Here is a 27,554-nt window from a genome sequence, read left to right on the forward strand (position 1 = left end):
GAAGCCAGTGCTCTGTTTTCCACAGCGATTTACATGAATTGGCCTTTTGTGCATGTCTGAGTGAAACAAAAGCACTGACCTGCCTTTGGCAAGGATGCATTTTCATGGTAATATGCCTTGTGTTAAGACTCACCACCGTTACACACACGCTTACGGTTGATCATTTAACATGCACATGGATTCAAAGTGTTACATGGCTGTTTAAGCTGCCTACCACAATCTTTGAACCTTAATCACCTTTACTGCAAACAGTAAGTCTTTCCATGGTGGAACTCAGTTGGCTCATGAAAATTATGGTGTTGCAGTGAGAGACAGATAGCCATACTTCCCTGTTTTTCTCTGTATTCCTGTGTTTAAGTGGACCTGAAATCCACCTCAGATCCTGTCAAACCACCCATACCCAGGATATGCTGGGTTGCAAAGGTCAGTGATGTGAAGTGCATGGGCACATTTTGGCCTCTTTTTCCCCAGAGAGGTGCTGTGGAGTGTCAGTACAAGAGCTGTCCGGAACTAGACTGCCCAGCTGCCTCCCAGGTGCGCATCAAGGGCCAGTGCTGCAGCACCTGCGTGGAGATGCTGCCGGGCTGCGTGGATAACCAACGGGAGTTCCACAGGACCGGTGACCAGTGGCAAGACCCCATGGATCTCTGCAGGACCTGCAGCTGCTCGGTAAGTGCCAGTGAAGTGCTCAATCGCTGTCCTGTCTATGCAGCAGTATGTGGAGGTGGCTGGATGATCCACTGGAGGATGGCATTTCTGTTGAACCTGTTACATCTGAAGGTCTCCATGGCAATGCAGTAGTTTGAAGTGCCTATGCTGTACAGTGTTGTTTCCCAAAACTTCATATCAGGCCAGTGACGATATACGCCCGGCTCAAATTTGTAAAGTGATTTTCCTTGTTTAAAACCATGCAGAAAATTTAAGACATGAAAAGTCAGGTATGAATCAGCCAGGGTCAGTACGGTGGGAGGGGGGAATGCGTAACCTCCCAATGTCGTTTTTCAAAGATCTTTGCCTCTAAACTAGAAGGTTACTTTGACTCCACACCTTGCTGGATATTTTTTTTGGCCCATTCCACTGGGGGCATCCTGTCAGAATTCTTGTCCTGACTATTGGGCAAAAACAACTGACACCGGCATTAGCAACTGATGAAGACCTGATTGGTTTCCACCATGGCTACTGGGAAAGTTATCCTGAAAATGTAGAGAAATCCAGTCTCATCTGCAGTCTGGAGCAGACCCTTTAAATACAGAAGTTTAGATGGCCTCGTGCAATTAACTTCACAACAAGTGTGTACTAGTAAAGCTGTGCTTCCAAGGTTCGACCAGTTTATGTTTTTCCCCCTCAGGAGAGAGGTAGAATACAGTGCTTCCGCACCGAGTGCAATACACAGTGCCGTAACCCTGTCTCCATTGCTGGACAGTGCTGCCCTGACTGCCATGGTAGGTTTGACTTCCATCAGTCCCATCATCTCATAAGCATACTTAAATGGAGTAGATCATGGCTTCAATACCAAACAAAAGAGGCTGGACGCAGCTAACTTTCAATTGAATGTGCATAGAAACCTGAAACAGTTTTGCATAGGAAGAGCCTCACTTGGTAAAGAAATATGTTATATCCAGAATCCATACATTCATTGTTCCTGAATGTGATCTTGAAACATAGTGGTCCTTCAATTGGGGATGGGAGGTACACATTAAACAATAATGTATGACTGGTTTCCATTTTGCATCAAAATGTAAGTGATCTAGATTGCACCATCTCCAACAGACGCAGCCCTAAATTGTACACATAGTAGCTGTCTGTAGAAAGTGCCTGCGCTTGTTCTGTACAAGGGCAGGTGTGCCAAAAAAATGGGGAGGGGGAAATATTGTTTCCCCAAGGTAAGCGTGCCTCTTTGGCTGTGCTTACTAGTTATTATCGCTGTGAAATATGCAGTGCCTCGGGTAGCGCATATATGTACCTGAAAAAAATGTGTGCCTAGTATAAGCTGTACCAATCGAATGCATTTGCTTGTGACTCGACTGAATCATGTCTGATGAACTTGTCAGGATGTGAATAAACAGGGCAGCCCAGATCCATAGGCCTGTTGGTTGGGGAGGGCAACTTTGTTGGGAGCCCCAAACATTGGAAATTCCTTTTATGTAAGCTTTCATTGCTATATTAGAGGTTTTCTTTTCATCATTAGGAAGGAAGGGAAGACAGAAAGTGCCCGTTTCTCTCTTTGTTTTAAACCCCAAGTATTTTGCTCCTTCTGGAGAATTGTGGCTTCTAGTCTTTCCCTCCTCTCAATTGTCCAGTGCTGAAGATTACCATTACTTGCCAATGCTTACTTTTTTCATCCCAGGCTGTGTTTTCAATGGTGTCGGGCGTAGGAATGGAGAGTCATTCACCACCTTGAACTGTGATCAGTGCGTGTGCATATACGGTGACGTGGTGTGCGAGCCAGCGAGCTGTAACACGGAATGCTATTATCCGTACCAACCTCCAGGAGAGTGCTGTCCAATATGTCAAGGTAAAGTCCCAGATTAAGGGAACATCTTAGAAAGTTTCAAAAGTTGCATTTATTTTTGAAATATATTTTCATGTATAGGAAAATACTTCTCTTTGTGAAGTATTTTGCTGCGGTGAAATACTTGGGCGCTTTACCGTAAGGATGCAGAATGTCAGAAGTAAAACACCTCTGATTTCACACTGTGGACCAACTTCCGAGAATCAAAACAAGAGCCAGTAACAACATCTTCTGAGACAAGAATGGGACCGTTTCTACTCATGACAATGCATGTTCCTAAAATACGAACCGCGGTCAGTGTTTCTACATATGAACAGCTAATTTCCATTCGCAGGGATATGTGGCACAACAAATTCTTAAAGGAAATTTTTAGTGGTCTTTTCACAGAGTATTGAGAACAGGAATGATCCAACTGTGTAAGGCATTCCCTGATCAATAGTCATGACGTGCATACCACAGGCATATCATGACATGGAGGAACAATGGCTTACAGATTTGGCCACCAGTCAAGGCATACCATCTGTAGTATGCAATGCCTCAGGCCATGTTTGTCAGTGATCTGTGGCTGGTTTTCGGACACCAAAACTCATCTAATGGATGGTGTGAACCGGCATTAAGATCACTGATCAAGATCCAGATCCCAGTGAAACAAATAGGCCTTCAGAGACACATGGACCCCTCCCATCTTTCTGTGTTTTTCTTCCACCGCGTATTTGCATACAGATTGCTTCTTTTTGAGCCAAAGAATCAAGGATGGCGAGACCACTCACCCTGCGCTGGACCCTTGCAGGACATGCATGTGCAGGGTAAGGACTTTTCCCATAGATCAGTTTGCTGGACTTTGGTCCTGAAAGTTGTGATGATGATTTTCATTGTTTTTATCCTAAAAGAGCTGGGGAGGGGCAGAATCCAGTCCCTTAGATATTTTCTTTTCTATCATAGCAGTGTATTTTTTCATGCAGAGCCTTCAGGAGTTTTGATATGAATGTTTTACCATCATTTGGACTCCATATTTTGTGAAAATTGGACCTGAAATCAGTTGACCCCAAGTATTAACTTTTCCTGCATTTATGTGCTCAGTGGGTCAAGCTGACAGACGTGAAATAAGTGGTATATTACAAATGACTTACAATTGAAAAGGTGTTATATTGGAACCTTTCAGATGTACTCAGAGGCTGAGTTTGGGTGGCTTGTTCTCGTATGTTCATGAACAGCTCAATAACTGGTGTGTGGGTCGGCTGCTCAAACGTCAACCAACATGCAACGTGGCGGCGTCCGTGACAGGTTTAGAAGCAGTGGAGTGTTCATATTCGAGATTTTTGAAACATTGTAATCCATTTCTTTGCAGAAAGGAAATGTTCGGTGCACTCATGCAGAACAGTGTCCGACATTAGACTGCTCAGTAACAACAACAGTAGCTGGAGAATGCTGCCCTAGATGTGCAGGTAAGTGCATGGTGTTGAAGGTTGTTACCATATCAATGTCATTTTCAGTTTTGAGTGTTAGTAAAGATACTGTATGCTGAATGAAGCATGTATGATTTCAACCAACGCACACCAGAACAATTTGCATTCAGTAATAAAATTAAAAGTATTAATGATACAGAATATCCATTTTTATGAACAAGTGTAAAAATCGATTCTTCATCAAAAGCAGCACTGCTTCTCATCGTACAGAGGATTGTAGCTACCTGAGATGTACTAATGCTCAGTGAAAGTAGATGTTTCAAACATGGTTTCGTACCCCAACAGGCTCCTATAAGGTTGGCAGTAATGCTGACACATGTCCCATTGTTAACATAACCCAGTTTCACTGCCGGTGCTTACAGGCATTGTGCCAAGCGACTTGAAGAAGTTCTATTTCTTTGACGCACCAAATTTTCTTGATATTTGTTTCTGTTAGACTAAGGTTTTCTTTGTTAGATCTGTTCCTTCTATCCTACCACAGTCTTTTTAATATTGTCCTGTCCTCTTGATCCCATACCAGATGGCTTTTGCCGACTTCCCGGGGGTCAGACATACGAGAGTGGAGAGAGTTGGTTCGACAGAGACGATCCCTGCACAGAGTGCACATGCTTTGTGAGTCAGTCTGTCGTCATTTTATTCACCTCATAATGGCATGTTCCACACGTTTCAAAAGAGACACAATAGAATATTGACATACACAGCGTATCAATTTAGAAATCAAGAATTTGTACCAGTCATCAACTGCTACTATTTTTTTCGGTGGAGGGGGGAACGTAAGTCCAAAATATTCAACCTCCCAGAGAGAAAAACAAAAATCAAGAGGACAGTAAGCAACATTATTGGAACTTTTAGTAATGTCATTATGCCCAGGCCAGTATGAATATGTATGATTAGTGTTTGCATATATTTTTCAAGTGAGCCATGCTGAGTATAATGCTCTACCATTTAGCTATTTTGATTTTCTCAAAGTCTAACTGCTCAAATCTCTTGCAGAGAGTGTTGGTAGAACACAATGAATTATTCGTGATGGAATGAATTCTGAATGGTGTACCCTTAATGAAAGTTCTAACTATCACAGATGGCATATCTTTGCTATCAGTAGTATGATGCAGTATAAACGTCTCAGGAAAATTTGTCCACAGCACACTCGCAGATATATTTGCACTCTTTACACTGAGTAGAGCAATATGCTTATCTCCTGATTGTGCATTTAGGCTGAAGAATATTTAGAATGTAGACACAGAACTTCAAACTTTTACAAAACTTCAAAATTTCCATGTTATATGCAAATAGCTGTACATAATTTTGACTTTTCCATATGTTTCTGCCTTGTGCACACACATACTGGCACCCCGCAGGCTTTACTTTGCATAACAAGTAAGCGCTCTTAATTTAGCATAGATCTGCAGGTTCTTCTCTCATGTTGAAGCTGCTCAGGAGGGGAAAAACCAAGTGAGACTCAGACCTATACTGACAAACTGACACAGATGTATTATCTCATTGACAGGATCAAGTGGTGCGCTGCCTGCCGCTTCCTTGCCCGGACTCCAGCAACTGCACGCATGGCTTGATCCTTGACGGCGAATGCTGTGCTGACTGCAGCGTCTGCATGTACCGTGATATCATGTACAACAATGAGGAAGTGTTCACACCGGAGAACAGTCCGTGTGATACCTGCACCTGTATGGTGAGTCCACCCAGCCCGACTGGCCACTCGTAGTCCCCCTGACTCTTGACAATTCAAGCAAACTAACCTCAAAATGTATACCTATCTCAACCAAACTCATATACAACCCTTTCTCAACAACCCATGAAGGATTCCCTACACGTGTCACCAAGTTGTATTACCACCTCACTATTAACATTGCTTTTTGTGAGGCACTTTGTCTCCATTTGAAAAGCAAACATTCTGCTACAATGTGGTACATTACATTTATACATTGCCATCTGCCATTTGTAGAACACAAAGTACTGTGGCATTTGCCCACCCACTTTCAGGATATGGAAATGAACATTTTCAAACTGTTGGCAAGTAGGCCTACGTTGAAAAGTCGGGGCACTAAATGACAATGGCAGTGATAATAGAGGTTGCATTAAACAAAGCTCACTGGGCATTTCGACACGTGCCAACCAGTGAAATTTTCCTTACAAGCCCTCAAAGTGAGTGTGTCTTTATGTTTGTCATTTCCTTTAGGACGGCAGCGTGAACTGTGTTAGTCGCGAGTGTCCACCGTTAGCATGTCGACGTTCTGTGGATATCTCTGGCCTTTGCTGCCCAGTGTGTGCGGTCTGCATAGACCCCCTAGACAGCACAGAATACACCCACGGCCAGACCTGGGTCGATGAAAACAATCCCTGTAGAACTTGTATCTGTGCAGTAAGTGTGTATAGTATACAGACTTTGTTATTTTCACAGAAAATGGATAGCCAGATTGGAATACTGACAACACTTCTTACATAACTTTTATCTGGGTGATGACTTTAAAGTCAGTAGATTCTGTTCATGTCATTTTATACCCATCGAGCTGGGTGGATGACGTCAATCCTTGCAAGCCCTTTATCCACACTTAGTACGTCTGCAGGTTCTGTTAAAATACACTCCTACAAAGCTAGAGCTTGGTTGATAACAGTAGTTCTTGGAGAACTTGTGTCTGTGTGATGGTAATTGTAGTCTGCAGGCTGTCTAATGGTAGCAGAATAATTTTCGAATTGGGGCAGTCGTGAGACCATCAGGCTTTGACCATTAATAGACCAAAGCATTAAGTCCCACTCTATTGTGTTCTGATTGAGAGGAGAGGGTCATGCCCACTCCTCTTCAAGACAGTGGAGGGAACTCTGTTTCCCCTACCCCCCTAGTTCTACCACCAGTGAGACGTCATTTTCACAGAATACCTATTCACAGAATCTTTAATTGCCCTACCAAAACAGTGGTAAGATTAGTCAATAAATCCTCAGCCACACAGAATAACCATTGACAGGGTATGGCTGATGGCAGGGATTAATCCTCACAGTTCTTGGACTAGTTTGTTAAGTGTAGTTCTAGACTCTACCAATTTCTATGAATGCCTATAGCCAGGATTTAGGGGACGGCAGGATTCCATAGAGAACTTGCAGAGCAATGCATTTGTGTATTCTGCAGACAGTGAATTTCACAAAATAACAGTAGCCAGAGCTGTAGGTATTTTTGAACATCTTTATAAGAACTCATGTCTATGTGGTGAGTGAAGTGTAAAGTTTCCTCACTCAGTGAATTCCACCGAATAGACCTAAACCTTAAGTTGAGTCATTGAAGGTGTAGTCCTTGCAGACTATCTATCTGCATAGTGAGTGTTCCTGTAGACGGTGCTGAACAACAAATCTATGATTGTGGACTTTTGACACCTGCTATTTGTCTTTGTGTCTTAGGATGGAGAGATACGATGCAGTGAAGTGACCTGCCTGGCAGACTGTAAGAATGCAACTCAAGTGGACGGACAGTGCTGTCCAACATGCCAAGGTAAAAAACAAGCATGTGCACCTGTTGTGTCCTCTTTGCATTTTCACCTTTTATACTCTCTGGTATCAACTGAGATCGGTGTTCTGTTTAAGTCAGTCACAAGTTGCTGCGAGTCTATCCCAAATGCCTCATGCCTCTTTCAGTCTATTCAAAGTCTGTCCACTGTCTATTCCAGTGAACTGAGACACAAGCATTCTCTTTATCACTGTTCACCCTGTGACTGGTCTTGTGACAGTACGCACTTGCTCGAAACTGGACTTGTGAAAGGAGTTGTCATAATTCAACCATAACACCACCTGAAATTACAATTGTGATGGGTGCCCTGATGGGAGATTACAGCCAGCAGAGGCTAGTCCATGAATCAGTAACATCACCCATAGCATTGTGATTATCTGCGACAGGGTGCGATGTGAATGGCCAGACATTGCCTGTTGGGACGCCAGTCAAACCCGACGACAGCCAGTGCATGGAGTGCGTGTGCGGCAGTGACGGCCAGCTGCAGTGCTTCGCGATCCTTTGCCCCAAGCTCAACTGCAGACCAGAGCAAGTGGCGGTCACCGAGGGCTCCTGCTGCCCATCATGCGAAGGTAAGGACATTCACAGCACATGAAAACAAGAATCTGCCTTTCTTGATTGAATGGCAATTGCCTTTAGGTTGTCGGTGCTCCCTAAAACGTCTCCTACTAGGCCACCTTGAGATCGCCAGGCATCAGTCATTAAATGAATAGACCAATTCCTTAACTTAAATGTTGAATTACTTTCTCAAAATAGTGCAACCTGTTGACATTTGGTTTTAGCTATGGTCCGAACCCAGCGTGTTTGTGAGAATGATGGCATCCAGTACAGCAATGGAACAACCTTTGACATTGACCAGTGCACCACCTGCACCTGCATTGTAAGTACATCAGTGTTCCACCCGTAATCCTTTGATGTTTGTGAGAATAATGGTGTTTGGTACAAGGGGTGGAGCCAGGGTTCTCTCTGTTGGGGATGAGTAGGGTAACTGGATGTCATAGTGGGAGGGCACACTTCCCTGTATTTTCTCAGTAATCTTATTATTTTCTTTATTTTGCAGTCTTCTGGGAGTGGGCAACTTGGGGGCCATAAATGAAGGAATGGGACTAGTCATTAGTTTTCCTGTTTTCAGGACTTTTCTTGTGATCTCCTTATGTCAGTATCTTTCACACAAGCTCTTTTTAAATGAAAATCCTGTGTTTACACCACTGTGGTGTTTGTGTGTATACAAGGGGCTATGCCTCTGCTTGTACAGCAGAACGACCTTTGACAGGGACTGCTTGACATATGACCAGCGGGCACCTACAATGCACATTAGTTCACGATGGTGGGCCTATGTTGAATGTCTTAGAGCTATCAGCTGGCATTTCCGATACTGATAGGACCTGACAGTGTGAACATTATTAATATATCTCAACGTCCCTGCAACAGTATAAAGTTTATATTTGATTTGTCATGTTTATAAAAAGACCAGACATCATAAGGTATTTGGAAAAAAATCAAGACAAAAAAGAACACGATTAGGTATCCTGTTCAAGTGATATTTTTGACCAGGAAGAATACACCAACAGAATCAACGAAAAGAGAAAAAATGTGTCCATTTTTAAAGTCCATCAAGACAGGGAAAATAGTGAGTCAAAACACTGTAGATGTGTTGAACAGAGTTGATTGTTGGAAATAATCAGGAATCTTGCTATAACCCAAAATCTGGATACTCCAAATTTTTTATCCATTCCTTAAAGATTTGGCTTAACTTACTCTATTTCACAAGATATTTGAGCTGGCTTTGTTGCCAAGCAGAATTTTTCACTGAAGGTCTGTGTGAAATCAAAATTTCCTCATCCTGTTTTCTCTATTAATCTGATTGTTCCAAATACATTTTTGGGGGGATTCCTTTAGGATGGTTACCTGGACTGCCAGGTGGAGGAGTGCCCTGAGCGGCCCTGCAGTCAACACCAGCTGGTTAGGGTACCAGATGAATGCTGTCCTCTGTGCCTGGACCAGGACTGCCTGTTTGACAACAGGTTCTTGATTAACGGGGAGTGGTTCCAGCCGGCTGGCGACAAGTGTACCAACTGCTCCTGTAACGTAAGGCGTTTACCAAATCACTTGGCTACGGCTTGAAATTACACATGACTCTGTTGGTTGTGGCTAAGACACCTATCATAGAATGAAGAGTAATTTCAAGCCACAGCTAACTGATCTGAACAGTGAAAATGACTAGATGGGATTTAATCTTTGTAACCTGTCCATATTTGGGTCCCTAGAAAACTGGGCTTTTTTAACCACTTCGTGCCGGGGCATTTTTCAACTTTGATGATGCTGGGCCGGCATGACTATCATTTTTTCCATTTTCAAAATCCTTCAACAATTTATCATTCCATTTAATAGTCGTTTATAGCCGCACAGAGTAACCTTTAGGCACTACTCTAAGTTGACAGGTGACCTTCATTGACGCCCAAATATTTCAGCCAGGCCTGCAGCCTTGTAAACAGAGCCCAGATTGTGCGGTGCTATACAACTGTCTTTTGTTCATGAACCTGGCTCAGTGCACTGCTGACCTCTTTTCAATAGGGGCCAGATTAGCATGCAGCAGTGCTGTGTGGCTCATCGCTGCGGTGGTGGAGAGCTTTTGTCCCCGGTGGTAATCCGCTTGCTCTAAATGCCCCAAACCCTGGTATACGGTTTCAAAATAACGCTGGATTATCATCATTTTTGAGAGTGAAAAATGCCGGTAATGCCCAGCAGCGTGGTCTTTTGTTCGGAGTACGGTCTTTTGTTACAGGGTCCTGTTTCCTTTGTCCGAGGTCGGAGACCCCGGCCACACATATAAACCATACGGCTCCGATTTCGGAGTCCCCGGCTGGTAGTGGTTAAGTTGCTAACAAGACTGTGATGCATTTTGGCAAAATGAGATGGAACTGGGCACATTTCAATGTGAACAACCAATGCAAGAAACTAAACAAAAGTTGTATTTGTCAATTGTTTAGTTTAGTGATATTTTGTACCTTTGATTTAGCTGCTATGCCAAATAGTAGAAATGGTAGAAAACTCATTAAACAAATTTTAAACAACAAAATTAACATCTGTTTAATACTTTCATAAAAACAAGACCCATAATGACAAAGGCCTTATTCTCATTATGTAACTTCTTTCACAAGTTCATTTGAAGGGACTGCAAATAATAACTTGTTAAGTGGGATGCCTTTTAAGCACATCGAAACAGTAGAGTTAGGAAAATTCTGTTTTCATTTGTGACACCTTTCAGTCCTCCTTTGGCTTTTGCCCTCTTCTGTGTCATTTTGCCAGAACGCCTCACATTGTCAGAATCTTTGCAAATTCCGATCTCTTCACTAAATATTCAAACGTTCTTCAGCCGCATTCATTAAAATTCCAACATTGAAATTCTGAGATTAATTCCTACATTGGTCGCTATAATTCTTCTGAGATTGGAAGGTTGGCATAGTGGTGGAAGCAGCCCGGTTTAGTTTCTGTGCTGTTTAAAAATGATCACTTTCAGGAATTGGAAAGGGTTTGAAAAGAACCGGCAGATTCAGTACTTCAGGCAGTACATGATACGCACTCTGCCTGTCAAAGTCTTTTGAAACGTTGAGTCCATGTGATACTTTCAAAACCTCAACTCACTCAAGAGATGATTGCTACATGGTGCTACAGTATTAAATGTTTCTGATAGCTCTGGACGGCCACATGATATGCGGCAGCAGAGTTGGCAAGTTTAGTTTCTGGTACTAGAGAGAAGGAATTGCACCCTAGAGACAGCATAAGCTTACAAGCCTGAAGAGACCTGTTGAGAGGAGACAATGAGAGGCAGTTACTGTAGTGGCGGTAAGAGGGAAACCCCGAAGGAAAATCAGGAAGTGACTGAAAAACCAATCCACTTGGAACCCGGGCCGCAATGGTGGAAGTCTGAGAAAGAACCACTGTGCTAGCCTGGCTCCCCTGTAATCATTCTAATCATATTTTCTAATCGTGTCAGGTTTCATTTTTATTTGTGACTGTCAATCTACAGAATGGTCAGGTTGAGTGCGCTCTGCTGCCATGCCCAGCTCTGGACTGCCACCCAGATGAGCAACACAAGGCAGAGGGTGACTGCTGCCCTCAGTGCACAGGTACATTGTAGGAAGCAGTGAGCAGCCTGCAGTACTGTCTAGACCAGTATTGTAGTGGAGACCTGAATTCAGGTCACAAGCTATTCAGATAAATTTGCAACAAAAGCCTTCCTTTATTATAGATGTTCTCTCTGCTATTTGTCACTGGTCCTGTGCATGTTTTTTCTCCAAAAAATGTAAGTCTCTACATTTGTTTCAAACGGTCAGGCCCCAGAGAGACCATGGGATTCACATATACTGCTTGAGTTGAGTTGAAATGTTACATGCTCTGTTTTCAGCCGGCATGTGCCTATACAATGGTGAGCGGTATTCCAGCAGCACAGCTTGGAGGAGTGGGTGTGACATCTGTGTTTGCATCAACGGAAATGCAGTCTGTAGCCAGGAGGAATGTGAACCAGTTACATGCAAGGAGGTAAAAGGCAGACCAACGTCATCAGTGACAGTACCTTCTCTAGCTGCGATGGACAGTAGTAGTTCCTGGCCCAGTGGTTTGTGGGACCTGACACATTATTCCGGGTTCTACAAGTGCCAGCATGATGAACTTAATGTGCACTTTTTTCAAGTCCTGAAGTTGGGTGTAGCTTACTAGATTGGCCTATTTGAGGCTTATGCCCAGTTGTCTCACTACTGACTCTCAACTTTGAAAATAGTTCCCCTGCCATTGCCACCATCAGGCACAGATCCAGGATTTTCCCAAAGGGGAGGGGGTGTGATCTTGGATTTTCCGGTGGGGGGGAGAAGAACGATAGAGCAATGGTAAAATGCCCACGGGTTTGTAGTGTGTGGCCCTTCCGAAGTGATGTCAAGGGCCATTTTGAATTCCAGGCTGTCTGTGGTGCGATTTCAGGATGACCCCTATTATATTTTCCTCCCTCTTTTTCTTCTTTTGTTATTTATTTATTTTTTCGTGGAAAAAGAGGGTTTGCACCCCCCCCCCCGCTTCGGCTCCCGACCATATCATGCTCATAATCTAAGGCACTTGTCCCGAGGCGGGGGAACCAGGAAGGCTGGGGGCCTGTGGGCCCCCCCACCTTTGAAAAGTAAGTTAGTTTGCCCCCCCCCCCCCAACTTTATAGGTCTACCAGCTGTGGGAGGTACACTGCAACTTCATAATTGTCTTCTTTTCACTGAAATGGCTGGAGCATGCTCCCTCACTTTTAAAACCATTCCGCCGCCGTAACTCAACCACACTGCCTTTTATGGTGAAAAAAGTTTGTACGTAGCACAACAAATTGTGTCACTGTATATTTGAGGAGGCTGTAAAACATGCATGAGATGCAACAGCCACAAAACAGAAAACCTAAAAGCTGTGTCACGGCAAAATACACACTTTGTTTGAAAAAAGTTGCTGACCTTCGAATATAATCAATGTGAATTTTTTCCACCTGAAATCCATGTATCTATTGGATTTTTTTTTTATATTTTTAGGGTGATGAAATCGGAATCCCACCTGGAGCATGTTGTGAACAGTGCTTGCCAAGTAAGTTATTGATTACTCTTGAGCCACTTCAAGAATGGTTCATGGGCTTAACAGCAGTGGCAGATCCAGTATTTCCAAGAAAATGGGGGTCTGAGGTTTTACAAAATGGGCACCCCAAATGGAGGTAAACCCTGAAATATCAGAAAAGCACATTTGCAGTGGTGATTGCTGTCTTTAAGGTTATACTAAATAGGCAGTGAAGAACTTACAAGAAAGCATGATTAATGGGGAAGAAATCTTTCTGAAATTTAAAAATATGAAAAATACGGGTTGTGTTCTGGGTGTGTGCCCTCATGGATCCTATGCATTCACAGCCAGATCTAGAGAACCTAACTCTCCAATAGATTTAACAATAGGGTGGCTGGTGTAGAATATTTGGCATGCAGCTATAGGGCTTGCTTAGTTTTATGCAAGAGGGCATCGAAAGCAAGTTTACTGTGAATTGTATGTAGATTGTATATATTTCAAGTGGTGGAGGGGAACGACGAGGAGGGGCAGACTTTCATTTTGGGGAATTTGCCCCCCCCCCGGAGTTACGTCACTGTATCTTAACCACAGGAGTCACATCAATCAGGCCCTATCCACACTTGTCATGCCTAGCTTAAGAATCATGTCACGATTCAGTAACAAGAGGGAAAATGGAAAGAAAAGTAGAGCTCTGATGCCAATCATTTCGTTTTGAGTTTGTTTGTTTGTTGGGTGAACCTGCTGAGAAATTCGCAAAGCAAAGATTCAGAGGTGTACAGCACGGATTCATTGCAGTGCCCCTGGACACGTTTTGCTCCTTGTTTTATTCAGAGATGGCCTCGTGCATTGTCTTTGGTGATCCCCATTACCGGACATTCGACGGCCGGTTCCACGACTTCCAGGGCACCTGCACCTACACGTTTGTCAAGGACTGCGTCGGGGAGAACTTCGAGGTCATTGTCCAGAACAACGGCAAGGAGACCTACTCAGTGTCCTGGACCCAACTGGTGTCCTTCCGGCTCTTCAACTGGACCATTGACCTGCTGCAGGATATGAAGGTCAAAGTTGATGGTGCCTTCGTGGAGTTGCCATACCTCCATGAGCCGGAATTCAGCATCCAGAAACTTGGTGAGCTGTACCAACTGTCACACCTGTTGTGACTTAATAGTCAGGCCAAGGGGTCATCCATTGGTCCATCATTTTCACAAGCATGCAAAACATACCCTAGTCTTCTGGTCCCTTCAAATCAAATTTGAAGCATTTGCAAGAAACTTATGATTGCCATTCATCATTTCATTTCTTTCTTTCAAATTGTATGTTTTGCATATAAAAGTGTGACTTTTTAAAAAATCACTGAATGAGCAGTCAAGGCACAGAGTCTAACTTTAACTGTGGTTCACAGATTGGCTCTGCACATTTCAAAACTTCAAATTAGTGCACCCAGGGGGGTCATAACATCTGCTGGGGGACATATCCCCCACTGTGCTCCTTGTAGTTATGCCATCTTTTGTATATATGTGTATTTGCTCAGGAAAATGACAATTAAGATTAATCCACCCTGAAGCCGTACTGAGGTGGAACCATATGCACGCTGGTAGCGTCTTGCATGCACTCTTTAAACAATGATGTTCAAGCACACCCTTTGGAAAGTTGTAAAAACTCCATTTGTCAAAGACGTAGTATGAGTGTGTGTGCAATCCATACAGAAGCACCGTAACACTTTAATACTTTGGCATATACTTGTGGTTGTATTATAAGTCTATGCACACTGCTTGCTCAGTGCTTTTCCTATCTGACTTGGCTGTATCAGCCACAATGCCACAAGAACTCCAAACGAATTAGGATTGTGTTTCTAGTCTTATAAAATCTCCCTGATTTCACAACTTTCTTTCAGGATTGCTGGTGGTCGTCCATACAAACTTGGGAATCACTGTGTCCTTTGATGGCGAGCACTTTGCTGAAGTTGTAGCTGATCATCTCTGGAAGGGGCAGCTGTGCGGCCTCTGCGGTGACTATAACGACAACCCAGATGATGACTTCAGGTGAGCAGATGTGGCAGATTTTACAAATGCCCAATTTGGAGTGGGCTTGGAATCAAATCTTATGAGCTGTCAAGTTAAACAATTTCCAAGGTGCAGGTCTGTTTGTCAGAAATATGCAGATTATTTGTGATGAGATACCTCACTGGATCACTCATTTTCCACAAATGAGTGGTCAGTAATCAGAGTTTCCTACAGTGCCTCACTGATGACTGCTAGCCCGATTTTTTCTGTGTTGCGATAAAAACACAGTCATATTTGTAACTGGCAACATGCTGTTCCTTTCAATATAGAAGTAGAAATGGCACATACATGACGACAGCCTCGGACTTTGGGAACACGTTCATCTGCGGCGATTACCCAGACTGCTCCTGTAGAGAGAGCCAAGAGCTGGAGCCATGCGCCAAGGATGAGAGCTATCTGGTGGAGGCTGTGGAGAGATGTGAAATCCTAAAGGTGAGTGGGAACATCTTGGAGGCTGTTAGAGATCTGACCTCTCGACTTTCAAATCTGTGTACGGTGTCCAGAAATTAATTATCCCCCTTTATCCTTGAACACATCTGAAGAGCTGTTAGATGTAATCATGAACAGTATGTGACTGTGGACCAGGTTCCTTGAACTTCTGTTGCCCTTATGTCATGTTTATAGTTATAAATGCTGTAACAGTACTAATAAACACCACTCCTCCCCGTGAAATTGACTGATTCCTAGCCTTATCAGGAGCAAAGACGACTGTGTAACTGCTCACAACTGCTGACAGGTTACTGCTATTTTGCAAATGATGCACTGTTGTTGTATTATGAGCAAGTTAGCCAGCTTACATTGGAATGATGCAATTGTGAGTGTGGATCTTAAATCCAGACAGAAGCCTCCAACATGCCTTCATAGGAACCTGTTCTTTGGGGAGTGTTTCCCGGAAACATTCAGTACACCACATTATGTGCAATAAAGAGAAAAAAATGTTTGACAATCAAAGCTTAACTGGAATAAAGATCTGTGTATAGTGTTAATGACATAATGAATTGACATTAAGTGGGATATGTTTGCACACCGCGTAAGTTCTCTTTTCATGAGCTGATATACAGGCATCCACATGTGTCTTCCCGGATCGTTTATATTAATGCAAAATAAATGTTGCTTTTTTCAAAGAAAAAGACTTTAATTGAATGCTATGATCCACATGTACAACGATTGAGTAAATTCGCGCCAAAAGTTTTAAAGCATTTTTCTCTGAATTACAAGCTCACAAGATGCTTTTGTGTGCCAGCTTGTGAAAACCAAAATTCTTATTTACAAATCTGTGTGCAGAGTTTGAGAAACTAAACTTATTGATTAGTTTAGTTTATTTATAATTTCCACAAAGTGTACCCAAACGGCACTCATAATTTGTTCATCCATAAAGACAGTGATGAAACATATCACTATGTCTAAATATGTTCAAATTTTGTGACTCTGCCCGAAACTACCAAATCAATATACTTCATTATATGTGCCTCATCCTTTGTCATCCCCTCTAGTAATTTCTAATGTAACCTTCACCTTTCAGACCCAGCTGTAGTGGTGTTTGTGACCATGGCCGTAAAGAGGGGAGATATAATACCCTACTACTTGATTTATCAGTTCATAGCTGCTTTGTGCTTCCCTCTTCAAAACGTTCTCCCTTTAGAAAAATGTAGTTTTCCCGGGACAAAATCACGGCAACACCGGTACTTAACAGTGTGTCTTGTTTTGATTTCAGGGTGATGTCTTCTCACCGGCACATCACCTGATTGATCCGCAACCTTTCTACGATGCCTGCCTATACGACTGGTGTGCCTGCCCTGCCCAGGACAAATGCCTGTGCGATGTACTCTCGGCATACTCTCACGAAGCTAGGAAGAAAGGCGTCACATTAGACTGGCAGAGAGAAAATTACTGTGGTAAGTGGGAGTGCTTAGCCTCGATGAAGTGGAATTCTTAAAGGCACTTTATGAAATGCCAAGATAGCAACAGCAATACTGTAAGCAAATAAGTGTTTCTGCTATCATTTGATTCAGTGACCAAGCATTTACAGGGCTATGGTGCTCTAAATGTGCCATTTGGGATCTTAAAATGGCATTCTCTAAAATGAGATGGTTAAATAGATCATATAAAAGTTAAATATTTTTGGCCATACAAACCCTCAAAATGTGTTTGTTTTCTGCGATCATTGAGGAAACATTCAGGACATCAGCAATTTAATACCAGAAAATTGACCATTGATGTGTTAGTCAAAACTCCAGTCTTAATGTTTGCTGCAAATACCTCTATATTCCTCCACCTGGACCTTGCTACTTGTGGCCAAGAGTCAGCTTACTCACTGACCTACTCACTACTCACTTATTTACTCACGGTTGGTGAGCATTTTCTTCAGCACTGATGCTAGTGCGCACATTTCCTCGAGACGGGAGTGGCACCAAAAGCTGATGCACTGCGGCTTTCACGGAGGGAGGTTTTGTACAGTTCAACCCTTTCGAATGGGGCCACATGGGGGGGGGGAAAGGCTCCCTGTTACACCGCTGTGGTGACTTCCACATGTTTCATGTTCAGTGTGGTGTTCTTGTTCTGTGCTACAGCCATTTCATGTCCAGCCAGGGCCTATTATGACGAGTGCACTCCACCGTGTGAGATCACATGCGAGTCCCTCAACTCCCCCAACCCACCAGAATGCACCCAAAATGACTGTGTCCCTGGCTGCAAGTGTCCTGCCGGCATGGTACTCCATAACTTCCAGTGTATAGATATAAGCAATTGTCCCTAAGCCATGCAGGGGCTAACTATATATAGAATAGCTTTTCAAGAAATTAAACAGCTTTTGAAGTAAGCCTTTACCTCTGTGGATGACTCTGTCGAGTAGAGCATGTACCACATGTTACAGGTGTTCCAATAAATGGAAATAATTGTTTTTGGTTTGGCTCTTCAATATTTGGAATAGGCTATAAATGCTTGAAGAATTACCTCCTGTTGAGCCTGAAACTTAGATATAATAAACCCAGTGTAATTTTGTGCCTAAAACCAATAGGGTTTGTTGAGGTATAGTAAGTGGTTCTTTTAAGGTTGTATGGGGGTGGGCCTGGAGTGGGGCATCTTGTGTAAAAGTTCAAGTGGCAGTTACGAACGTGCCATACAGAATACTAGCATAATAGTCAGATATACGTGTATGTGAAAGTATGTGGCTGCGAGGACGGTGCTCTTTAACTTCCACTGAATAGAAATAAGTATTGAGAGGTATGAATTAATAAAACATGTTAGATATCATTTTCGATTCACGGACATGAGGAGATTGTTTTTAAAAATTTGGGATGGTCCTCCAAAATATCCCTTGAAAAATAGCATTTGAATTACAAAATTTATGACACAAGCTGGGAAACTACTGAAAGATAGCGGTGCAGTAATCAAGACATGAGCATTACCACACAACTGTCAACATCGTCAGTGATTAATAAAACCAATATCTTCCATTCGCATTGTGTACTTTGTGAAAGTATTCTAGTTGTAGCCACAGTGGGCTCGTATTTGGGTACAGTTTCCATTGAGTGCTTGTAATTTTAGAATAGAGAATATTTCAGCCTCTAGTAGAGCCTAGTATTAAATTTGCTCTGAAGTGTCGATATTTTTCAGTGTTTTTTTATCTATTTTATAAAATGTTGATGCAAATACAGGCAGTGGGTTGGATATCTTATTGCCTGTTCATTTGAATTATTCCTGAGAACCGTACAAGTGTAAACAAATTAAAGATACATATGGGGTTGTCAACCAGAAGATATTTCCTGTCACCACGTTTTGTGTACTGCTAATTTTTTTTATTCATAGAATAAACTGTATGTTCGATATGTTCATCTGTTTTATACCTTTTTATCTTGACTATATATGGATTGACGCTTTGCCCTTCTAAAACCTGTGCGCAATACCATGGGGTCCAAAGCGTAATACCATTGGATCCAATGCGTTGTCATTATGGCAGCCGTGGTGTGCCATTAAAGAAATATCAATTTATCCTCAAATAATCTCGCATAAAATTTTATCCTGTATAATCTGTGGGAATTTTTGAAAGGGCTCAAAGTTCCTGCTCACCAAGCATACCTCGTGCTATTTCTGAGATAATTGTACCAAGACAAGAACCCACTTCGGACAAGAGGCGCAAGTTTTAATACCTATTCAGTATTTTAAGAACGTAGACGTAGCACATCCCGATTGTCGAATGTGTGCTATTAAGTGTATGTGTTAATAATTTTCATTTGTTTCCCCTGTAACTGCCTTCCAACTTATGGTGCTGCATATGAAAATAATGCGAAGACTAGACTTATTTAACTGTATCATTGTGTATCCGTGTGCTTTATCTCAAAGGCTTTATTTTGTTAAGCTGACAAAATTTAATAACTTTTACAGTAATGGTAAATATTTTTATTAGACCTTTTGTATTTTGACTTGTGGCGCTTGTTCAGTGGTGCTTCCAGTAAGTTTTTAACCGTTTGAAAGATTCTGCACGTGACATCGTTCAGTGCCTTTTTATTCTAAGGCAAAGTATTTTCATTAATTTAAGTTTGTCACGGTTATCTTTTTAATCAACCAACATTTAACAGAATAAAAGAGGGCAGCGGAAGTTGACTATAGTTTATCTCATACTTTTATTATATGGAAGTATTGGTTTTACCAGCACACTTGCAGTGGAGGAGTATACTTGTGTTGTATTCGAGTCCATTGCAAGTCCAGTCACAAGTCCCTTCACAAGTCAAGTAACAGGGTAAACAAAGACCAAAGAATGCTTTTGCCACAGCTAATTTGAAAAGCTTGCGAATTGGCTTAAGACTGATTGACTTGTGCTAGACTTACAGGGACTTGTGAGGGACTCGAATACAAAAGCGTGTTATATGCAATGAATTTTGATCTTCAAATTCCTGTAAGGTTTGAAATACAAAACAGGGCCACTGAAATTGCCCTTAAAGGAAAACAACTTATTTGAAAAACTGCAAGCATCCTTGTCTAGGTTTGAATGTATATCCCAAGTAAAAATCTTACCAAGTTATTTGTAAATAAATAATAACTTTCGCGTGAATTTGTATGGACTGTTCGATTTCGTTCTTCAAGGTTATTTTGGTTCACAGCATTCATCAGATTCCTTGATACCCTCGTGTTACGCAGAGAAGCAGCGACTGGAGGGAGAGACAGCTTTCGACAAAACTTGGATACCTGTTTCAGCTGCATGGACTCAGTAGGTACTACTAAGATCAGAAGATGCTGGCAGAAGGGAATATGAAGGTGGAATCACCGCTAAGAAGCCCTAGACACTTCGAGACCTGTCACCTAACTCCTAAAGTCTGAATTTGATTTTGCGTACATGCACAAGTGCTCACTACTAGACATTTCTCTCAAATCTTCAATTCTTTTCAGTCTGAGAAATTTTGAGTGGGAAAATTTTTGTTTGTATACGTCTTACCTGAACGAAATCTAGAATTCGCTCGTCATCATATCCCATGATGCAGTGCCTCTAAGATTTGTTGGAAATTCACATGCTTGTTTTATTTATATGAAGAACTTACTCGGTAAAGCCGTTTTTCCTGATAGTCCTCTTTCTGAGACAAAAGCAGCCGATTTTTTTTCGAGAATCACGTTAATTAGGAGGCTATTAAGCGTGTTACAAGCAAAAACTTGTATTGCTATTGGGGGCGCCATACTAAAAAGTACATAACGAATCAATGAAGTATAAATGAGGGCGCTGTGGCCTTTGAGTCGAAATTCTGTCAATTCAAGAGAGGGCGGTATTCTTTAAGGTTATTCTTACTTTGGAGGGCACTATTCCTCAAGAGGGCGCTAAATATTAGGTCTGCGGAGGGTGCTTTCACTTTTGAAAAAGAGGGCGATCTTGGCAAAGTCATCCTTTCCATAAGCACGCTTTTCACAGGGTTTTACAGGAACACACAGAAAAACTTGTGAGATTTTGACTTTTGAACAGCAGCAAAAAATAGACTATTGGCCCGAGTTCGGGCGGCTTGTTCCCGTATGTTCACGAACAGTTCGATTTGTTGTTCGCGGGTCGGCCGCTCGAACGCCGGGAACAAACAACCGGTTATCGCTGGTAGTTAGTGACAAGCAACATTCAACGTAGCGGCGTCCATGTAGGCTACGTTATTCGAGAGTTAATGTTTGGATGGGCTGAATTCTTTTCTATATAAACAGGAACATTCATTTCTGTGTTACGGAAAATAATTAATGTTAATTTTGCAAAACTTTCCATTTTCTATGGCTTTGGAAGCCATCTCCCTACTTTTGCAGCTGTTCAAAAATGAAACTCTCACGAGTTTTTCCGTGTGTTCCTGTAAAACCCTGACAAGGAGGTGGTGTGTGAGCCTGTTCGAGCGCGAGAACAAGAAACTCGTGTCAAGAACAGGCCGCCCGAACTCGACCTTGTAAAGGCGCTAAATATTACGTTTTGAAATAAAGGGCGCTATTGGTAAAGTCATCCTTTTCAGGGTGCACCCTCGTATTTAGGCAAGAAATATGTCCGCCGAGCTCATTAATAAAAGTTACAGACTCATAATATTCTATTTTAGAGGGTCCTGCTGCATGAGAGCCCTGGAACTGAGGAATTGAAGAAATATGAGACTGGACCTCTGGGCCGGACTCAGGCCTTCCTATTCTGAGCAATTTGGATGCATTCGGGTTTGAAAGTGGCACTATTTGAGCCATTTTGCCGAGGAAGGGTTTTTGAAAATGGCTACTTTTCTGGACAGGGACATTTTCTGCATTTTATGGGTGGTCTGCTTCTGGTGAAAATTTCTCAAAAATTCATTGGTCAACCCCCCGAAAATTGAAAGGAAAATCAAAGAGGATATGCGGAACATCATTTTTCTGTGCAGCCTGAACACCTGTGAGAGTTGTGAGTATTTTTAAAATATTTGTGAGGTATGGGGATTTATCACTGCTGTCTATGGGAATTTATTTTTAGTGGTGCACCGTTCAGGAGGGCGCTATTACCAAGAGGGCGCCAAATATTACATCAACGGGGGCGCTTTAATACGCGATTCCTATGACGTAATGTATGACGTCGGCAACACATGTTATGAATGAGCCATGAATGGCGCACCGCGCGGGACACGAACGGATAAAATGGACGCGAGGAGACAAACATCCTTGGTAAGAAGCATGGCATATGACTCTTATTTAAGGAGTTATGCGGGATAACTGAATGCAAATGGAATGTGGAACATGGAATGTGAAAGTTGGTATGATAACATTGGCGGTTGAGTTGAATGTTCGTGTTGAACATGAATCACATGCACATGAATCGTGGCCGGGACGTGAGGACTCAAACACATGTTAATTTTTTTAATTGTTATATTATCATTAGGATGCAGTCCACCAAACACTTGTACTGTGCATGTACAGCGGGCGAGCTCATTAATATTTTGTGATCCCACAGGGTTTTTACAATAAGACATGCCATAATCAGGAGGCATCATTTCTATAAATCCCGAATCTGGGACTGATAGTTTCCAGTGCGGGGGTACTACATGTATGAGGCAGGTGGCTACATTCAGAAATGAGCTCTTAGTTTTACCATGGTTTTACTGCTGTTTTGGGGGTATCTTGAAGTTCCTTGAAAGGTGAATAAAAAAAGATTTTTGCGGCGAACCCCCATGAAATTGGAACGAAAAGTGATCTTCTGGCCATAATCTTGAATTTCCAGTAAAAAGAAATGGAGGCCAACCTCTTCACAAGAGTCAACAGGCGGTGCTATTTTGGTCTGATTTTCCATTGTTTTCTGTGGGGTGTGGGCGCATATATTTGGTGTAGTGCAACCTACAGTGTATATTACGAACATTTACATCTTACCATGGAGGATTAAGCTACTTTTAATCTAGTCTAACTCTTAGGCCTACATCCTTGCAGTCATGGCAGCAGATGAGGGGATTAAGAGTTTCATATGGACATCGATAGTTTTGTCTTACAGTAGTTTATTAGCCATTAGAATGTGATAACATGACATAAAAAGTTTAGCGATGAATTGGCCTGGCTACAGTACGTACAAGTTTACGTACATGTGTGTGACTTGCATGTACATGTATAGTACTACTAGGAGGATAGGACTTGTACATGACTTCTGGCCAGCGCGGTGAAAACAACCCGGGGTGAATACACTTCTGCTATGCAAAGCAACGTAAAATGCATTGTTTTTACCTGACCTGCACTGACCCAAGGTCACGCAAAGTCACGTCCACAAATTCACTTAGAACACAGGTTTGTAGAATTTTCTCATGTTAGCGCCAGTACTACCAGGTTTTGGCACAGGGTATCATACTATCATTTGATATGTAACTCTTTTCAGCTAGGGTCAGTACATTTGATCCCAGCATGGAGGTAGGAAAAGTTGTGGCGTGTCCAGCTTTTGGTGGGGGGGGCAAATTCAAAAGTGAATGCAGCTTTACTTGGGCTTTATAGTCAACATGGTCAACATAATGTCGAGGGAAAACAAATAAAAAGCCTTACTCACGGTCCTGACATCCTTCCTTTTATTTGCTGGGTTTTCTAAGGTTTGTGGCGGTAATATTTGTGAAAAATGTACTGATTACTTTCCTGTACTCACCTATTCAAAGTACTCTTTTAACAAAGTAAACTAAAGTCCATTGAGGGCGCCATAATTTTTATTGCGACCATAGAAAACAGTGTATCATTTCACTATGCAGTGAGTTGTGAAAAGGCGAGGTAACAAAGGACAAGCATGCTGGTAATCATCGGATTAGAATGTTTAGAACCCATGTTATTTATTGATGTCATCGTCTTTGACCAATACATGTACAGGGCTCACAGGGCTGCACATTTCCATCTGCTCAACAATTTTAACATACACAAACTAGCCCAGACTTTCATATGCTACATATGACACGTGACCATGTGGAAGTTTGATTAGTCCTTCATAAAGTTGTAGGAGTGAGGCTATAGCAGCTCGAAAGCTTGATCAATTCAAAATGTTTGGCAAATACAATAGTGTTCCGGACCAAACGTGAACATTTTTGCGGAAATCCTCAAATGCATAGAGTTAAAAGTTGTAGGAGTAGGGCTATAGCAGCTCGAAAGCTTGATCGATTCAAAATGTTTTGGCAAATACAATAGTGTTCCGGACCAAACATGAACATTTTTGCGGAAATCCTCAAAATGCATGGAGTTAAAAGAACAAGAAGTCTTCTGTTGATTAAGGGACAAATAAATTAACCCATGAGCCAGTTTTTGTTGTCACAGCAACAGAGTTACAGTTTTTGTTGCCATCGGGATTTTTTCTAGGATCTTCAAGTAACGCCAGTTGAAGGATGTCCATACATGTCCTGCAACATCAAAAGCTGAAGGATGCATTGTTATTTTTTTTTAATTGTAGAGGAGGTCAGAGTATTGAGATACCTGTAAGATGATAGAGCAAGGAATCAGCGATGTGAGGGCAGCATCACCGGAGAAAGAGCACAACCTGAGTAAGTTCACTGAGAATGACACCACCTTGAATGACGGTCTGCACTTTATTCCAGATAGCTTACTCATTTGCTCTCAAACTGTTAGCTTTCATTTTCAATGCCAAAGACTGAAGTTTCACTTCCTAATATTTGCAAGCCATTTCCTGTCTCAGTCACGAATGACCAATTGCACCCACTGAGTCAGATGGCCCACAGTGGGTATCAAACATCAACAAACATGGCATCTTCCCATAGCATGGCCCATGGCCACAGTGGGCATCAATCATCAACAAACATGACATCTTCCTAAAGCATGGCCCACAGTGGGCATCAAACATGGCATCTTCCCATAGCTAAGTGTGTTCTACATGTAAGTGTTCCCTACAGTTGCATCCAAACTCTTGACAAACGGCCAATAGTTCAACGGATCTCCATCAAACTTGTTAAGTTCACATTTCGGGAGTTACGTGGTATCAATCAATTTACGCTGTAGGTCTGGCAATATTAAATATTAAGCCAATTTTTGAATAAGTACTCGGCACGTAAGTAGTCCGAGTACTTCACTGACTGTCAGCTTTATATTTTGATAGATTATACTCATGACACTCTTTGCTATGGGGAACACCATCAATGTTTCGTTTTGTCCTGTTTTGTTCAAGGCATATCTATACAAGACCTAGCCTTTCTGATAATGCCTCCATCATTGCCATGCAGCTTCTTCTTTTTGTCTGCTTCATTTTTTCGCATCTTTACTCCTTGAATGTATTTTATTGTCATAATTTTCTACATGTATTTGCATCATATTCCATATATGGCATTATGGAAATAAATGTTGTTGAAGTGAAAATTGAAAAAAAATGTTTGGTATCCGCTATACTGGTAGGTCATGTGACTTAGCAGGTGCAGTAGGTTTTTTATTCTGAAGTACGTCTAGGAACTATGTTTTGGAACAGATCTCCTTTTTTTTTGTTTATTGTATTTATTCAAATAGTTGTGACTCAAACTGGCTCCAGCTACATGTAGATTCCTGACTGGTATTGACTTTTGTACCTACACGTACACGTATAATGCCTAGATCAAGGCAGGCCTCGAAATAGTACTAGCCCAATGTACAAATAGTAGCTAAAAATGCTCCGGGCTACCTAAACTTGGTTCCTTGGTTGCCCGGTAGGCTAGTAAAAAGCTCAGAATAAGCCTACCTGTTAAAACTTAGATGTAGATCAAAATAAATACATGTATTCAATATAAATCAATATATCAATATAGATATCAGAAAGTAAGCAAAAAAGTGGCAATTTTTGCCTAACGTAAGCAACCCAAATGAGGGAAAGATGGAGCAAAGAAGTGCTTTTGTTCCTGACTCCGTTACCAGTGACTCAAGTGATGTTTAACTAACATACATGCCTCTTTGTTTATACCATCAGCCTTTTATTTTTCGAAATGTCAAATTTTTTATTGGTGAACTGATAAATTTTTATTTACAGGCTAGTAAAACTCTAAATGGGCTCGTAAAATATCCAGTTAACCAGCCCAGTAAGCCAGCCAGGAAAAAAAGTTAGCGCAAGGCCTGCTTGACACAAGTAGTAATGTTCAACTGAGCGGAGTCAACTTGTGTCACAACATCATTAGACTGGAATTGAGTCATGAAGTTTTTATGACTCATTACAGCTGTGGGTTAAGTTCTATGTAACTCGCAGACTCATTAAATTAAAGACGTTTTTGTACCTATTTTGTATTTTAACAGAAGAGGAAGCAGGGGCAAGAGAAAAACAAGTTCCAGTGAGGACCCTGGTGACAGTGACCTGACAATGATGAGGAACAAGAACAGCAGGTGGAAAAAACAGTCACTTTCATCATCTCTTTGGAAACCAACTTTTGCTGGTATGGCACATTTGGCCATTTGCAAACTCCTAAAGCACTATTTATAAAAAAGCCCACTTCAAGAAATCCTCCCTCATTTAGTCACAAGTTTTGCGATTTGTTAGAACAGAAGCATAAAAAAGCAGTCCTTTTTGGTACCTTATTTTGTTTGTACATGGGTCAACTGGTTTAGAATGGATGTGGTCCAAATCAACCATCTCAGGCTGAGAGGAGAACATAAGTACTGTTTGTGCGAAATGGCTGAAGCCACTTTTTGTGGCTGCTGTATTCCTATTGTCTTATTACATGTACTTCTAGCCTCAGCCATACCTTTTGGACGCTGCTGTAAAATCTGTGACAAATATTTTTAGGCTATTACTATTTACCACTGTAAACTAGCACACCTGCTATCTTGATCTTGTATTTTTTAATCTGTTAATTTTTACCAGGTGTTAAAGGCGTTGGCAGTGTGGTTGGTCCCTGAAAGTGGGTGAATCATCTTCTGGTAATCCTGCCCTGATATGGGAAGGTGAAAGCAGTGTGGTTGGTCCCCTTCCTGTGGGCTCATCTTCTGGCATCACTGTGTGGTTGGTCACCTTCCTGTGAGCTCATCTTCTGGCTTCACTGTGTGGTTGGTCCCCTTCCTGTGGGCTCATCTTCTGGCATCACTGTGTGGTTGGTCCCCTACATTGTACCTGTGGGCTCATCTTCTGGCATCACTGTGTGATTGGACCCCTGCCTAGTGGACTCATCTTCTGGCAGCACTGTGTGGTTGGTCCTCTCCCTGTGGGCTCACCTTCTGGCATCACTGTGTGGTTGGTCCCCTACATTGTACCTGTGGGCTCATCTTCTGGCATCACTGAGTGATTGGACCCCTGCCTAGTGGACTCATCTTCTGGCAGCACTGTGTGGTTGGTCCCCTCCCTGTGGACTCACCTTCTGGCAGCACTGTGTGGTTGGTCCCCTCCCTGTGGACTCACCTTCTGGCATCACTGTGTGGTTGGTCCCCTTCCTGTGGGCTCATCTTCTGGCATCACTGTGTGGTTGGTCACCTTCCTGTGGGCTCATCTTCTGGCATCACTGTGTGGTTGGTCCCCTACATTGTACCTGTGGACTCATCTTCTGGCAGCA

At 42.2% G+C, this 27,554-nt stretch overlaps 1 protein-coding gene and 1 long non-coding RNA gene across 6 annotated transcripts in view; both read left to right on the forward strand.

Moving 5' to 3' along the window:
• Positions 1-20,179, forward strand: part of LOC110982993 (uncharacterized) — a 279,431-nt gene extending 259,252 nt beyond the window's left edge. For all 4 annotated transcript variants that reach the window (XM_087142717.1, XM_087142720.1, XM_087142719.1 and 1 more), the window contains 20 exons: positions 472-669; positions 1,349-1,442; positions 2,348-2,515; positions 3,236-3,318; positions 3,861-3,957; positions 4,499-4,590; positions 5,486-5,665; positions 6,173-6,355; positions 7,384-7,474; positions 7,876-8,061; positions 8,272-8,369; positions 9,389-9,577; positions 11,520-11,619; positions 11,898-12,031; positions 13,048-13,099; positions 13,898-14,194; positions 14,961-15,108; positions 15,399-15,561; positions 16,844-17,024; positions 17,700-20,179. In XM_087142717.1, the coding sequence (XP_086998843.1) occupies positions 472-669; positions 1,349-1,442; positions 2,348-2,515; positions 3,236-3,318; positions 3,861-3,957; positions 4,499-4,590; positions 5,486-5,665; positions 6,173-6,355; positions 7,384-7,474; positions 7,876-8,061; positions 8,272-8,369; positions 9,389-9,577; positions 11,520-11,619; positions 11,898-12,031; positions 13,048-13,099; positions 13,898-14,194; positions 14,961-15,108; positions 15,399-15,561; positions 16,844-17,024; positions 17,700-17,884 (2,919 nt within the window). In that variant the 3' untranslated portion in view covers positions 17,885-20,179. The remainder of the gene's footprint in view (positions 1-471; positions 670-1,348; positions 1,443-2,347; positions 2,516-3,235; positions 3,319-3,860; positions 3,958-4,498; positions 4,591-5,485; positions 5,666-6,172; positions 6,356-7,383; positions 7,475-7,875; positions 8,062-8,271; positions 8,370-9,388; positions 9,578-11,519; positions 11,620-11,897; positions 12,032-13,047; positions 13,100-13,897; positions 14,195-14,960; positions 15,109-15,398; positions 15,562-16,843; positions 17,025-17,699) is intronic.
• Positions 20,180-22,171: 1,992 nt separating this feature from the next.
• Positions 22,172-27,336, forward strand: LOC110983057 (uncharacterized). 2 transcript variants are annotated; one of them, XR_002598664.2, is made up of 4 exons: positions 22,172-22,257; positions 24,494-24,584; positions 26,308-26,444; positions 26,873-27,336. It is a non-coding gene; the product is annotated as an uncharacterized LOC110983057 (long non-coding RNA). The 2 variants fall into 2 exon arrangements; XR_002598665.2 differs by having other exon boundaries at positions 26,308-26,394.
• The last annotated feature ends 218 nt before the right edge of the window (positions 27,337-27,554 follow it).

This window comes from Acanthaster planci, linkage group LG10 (assembly GCF_054643075.1).
Source record: "Acanthaster planci isolate LZ-2023a linkage group LG10, COTS_SCS, whole genome shotgun sequence".
NCBI lineage: Eukaryota > Metazoa > Echinodermata > Asteroidea > Valvatida > Acanthasteridae > Acanthaster > Acanthaster planci.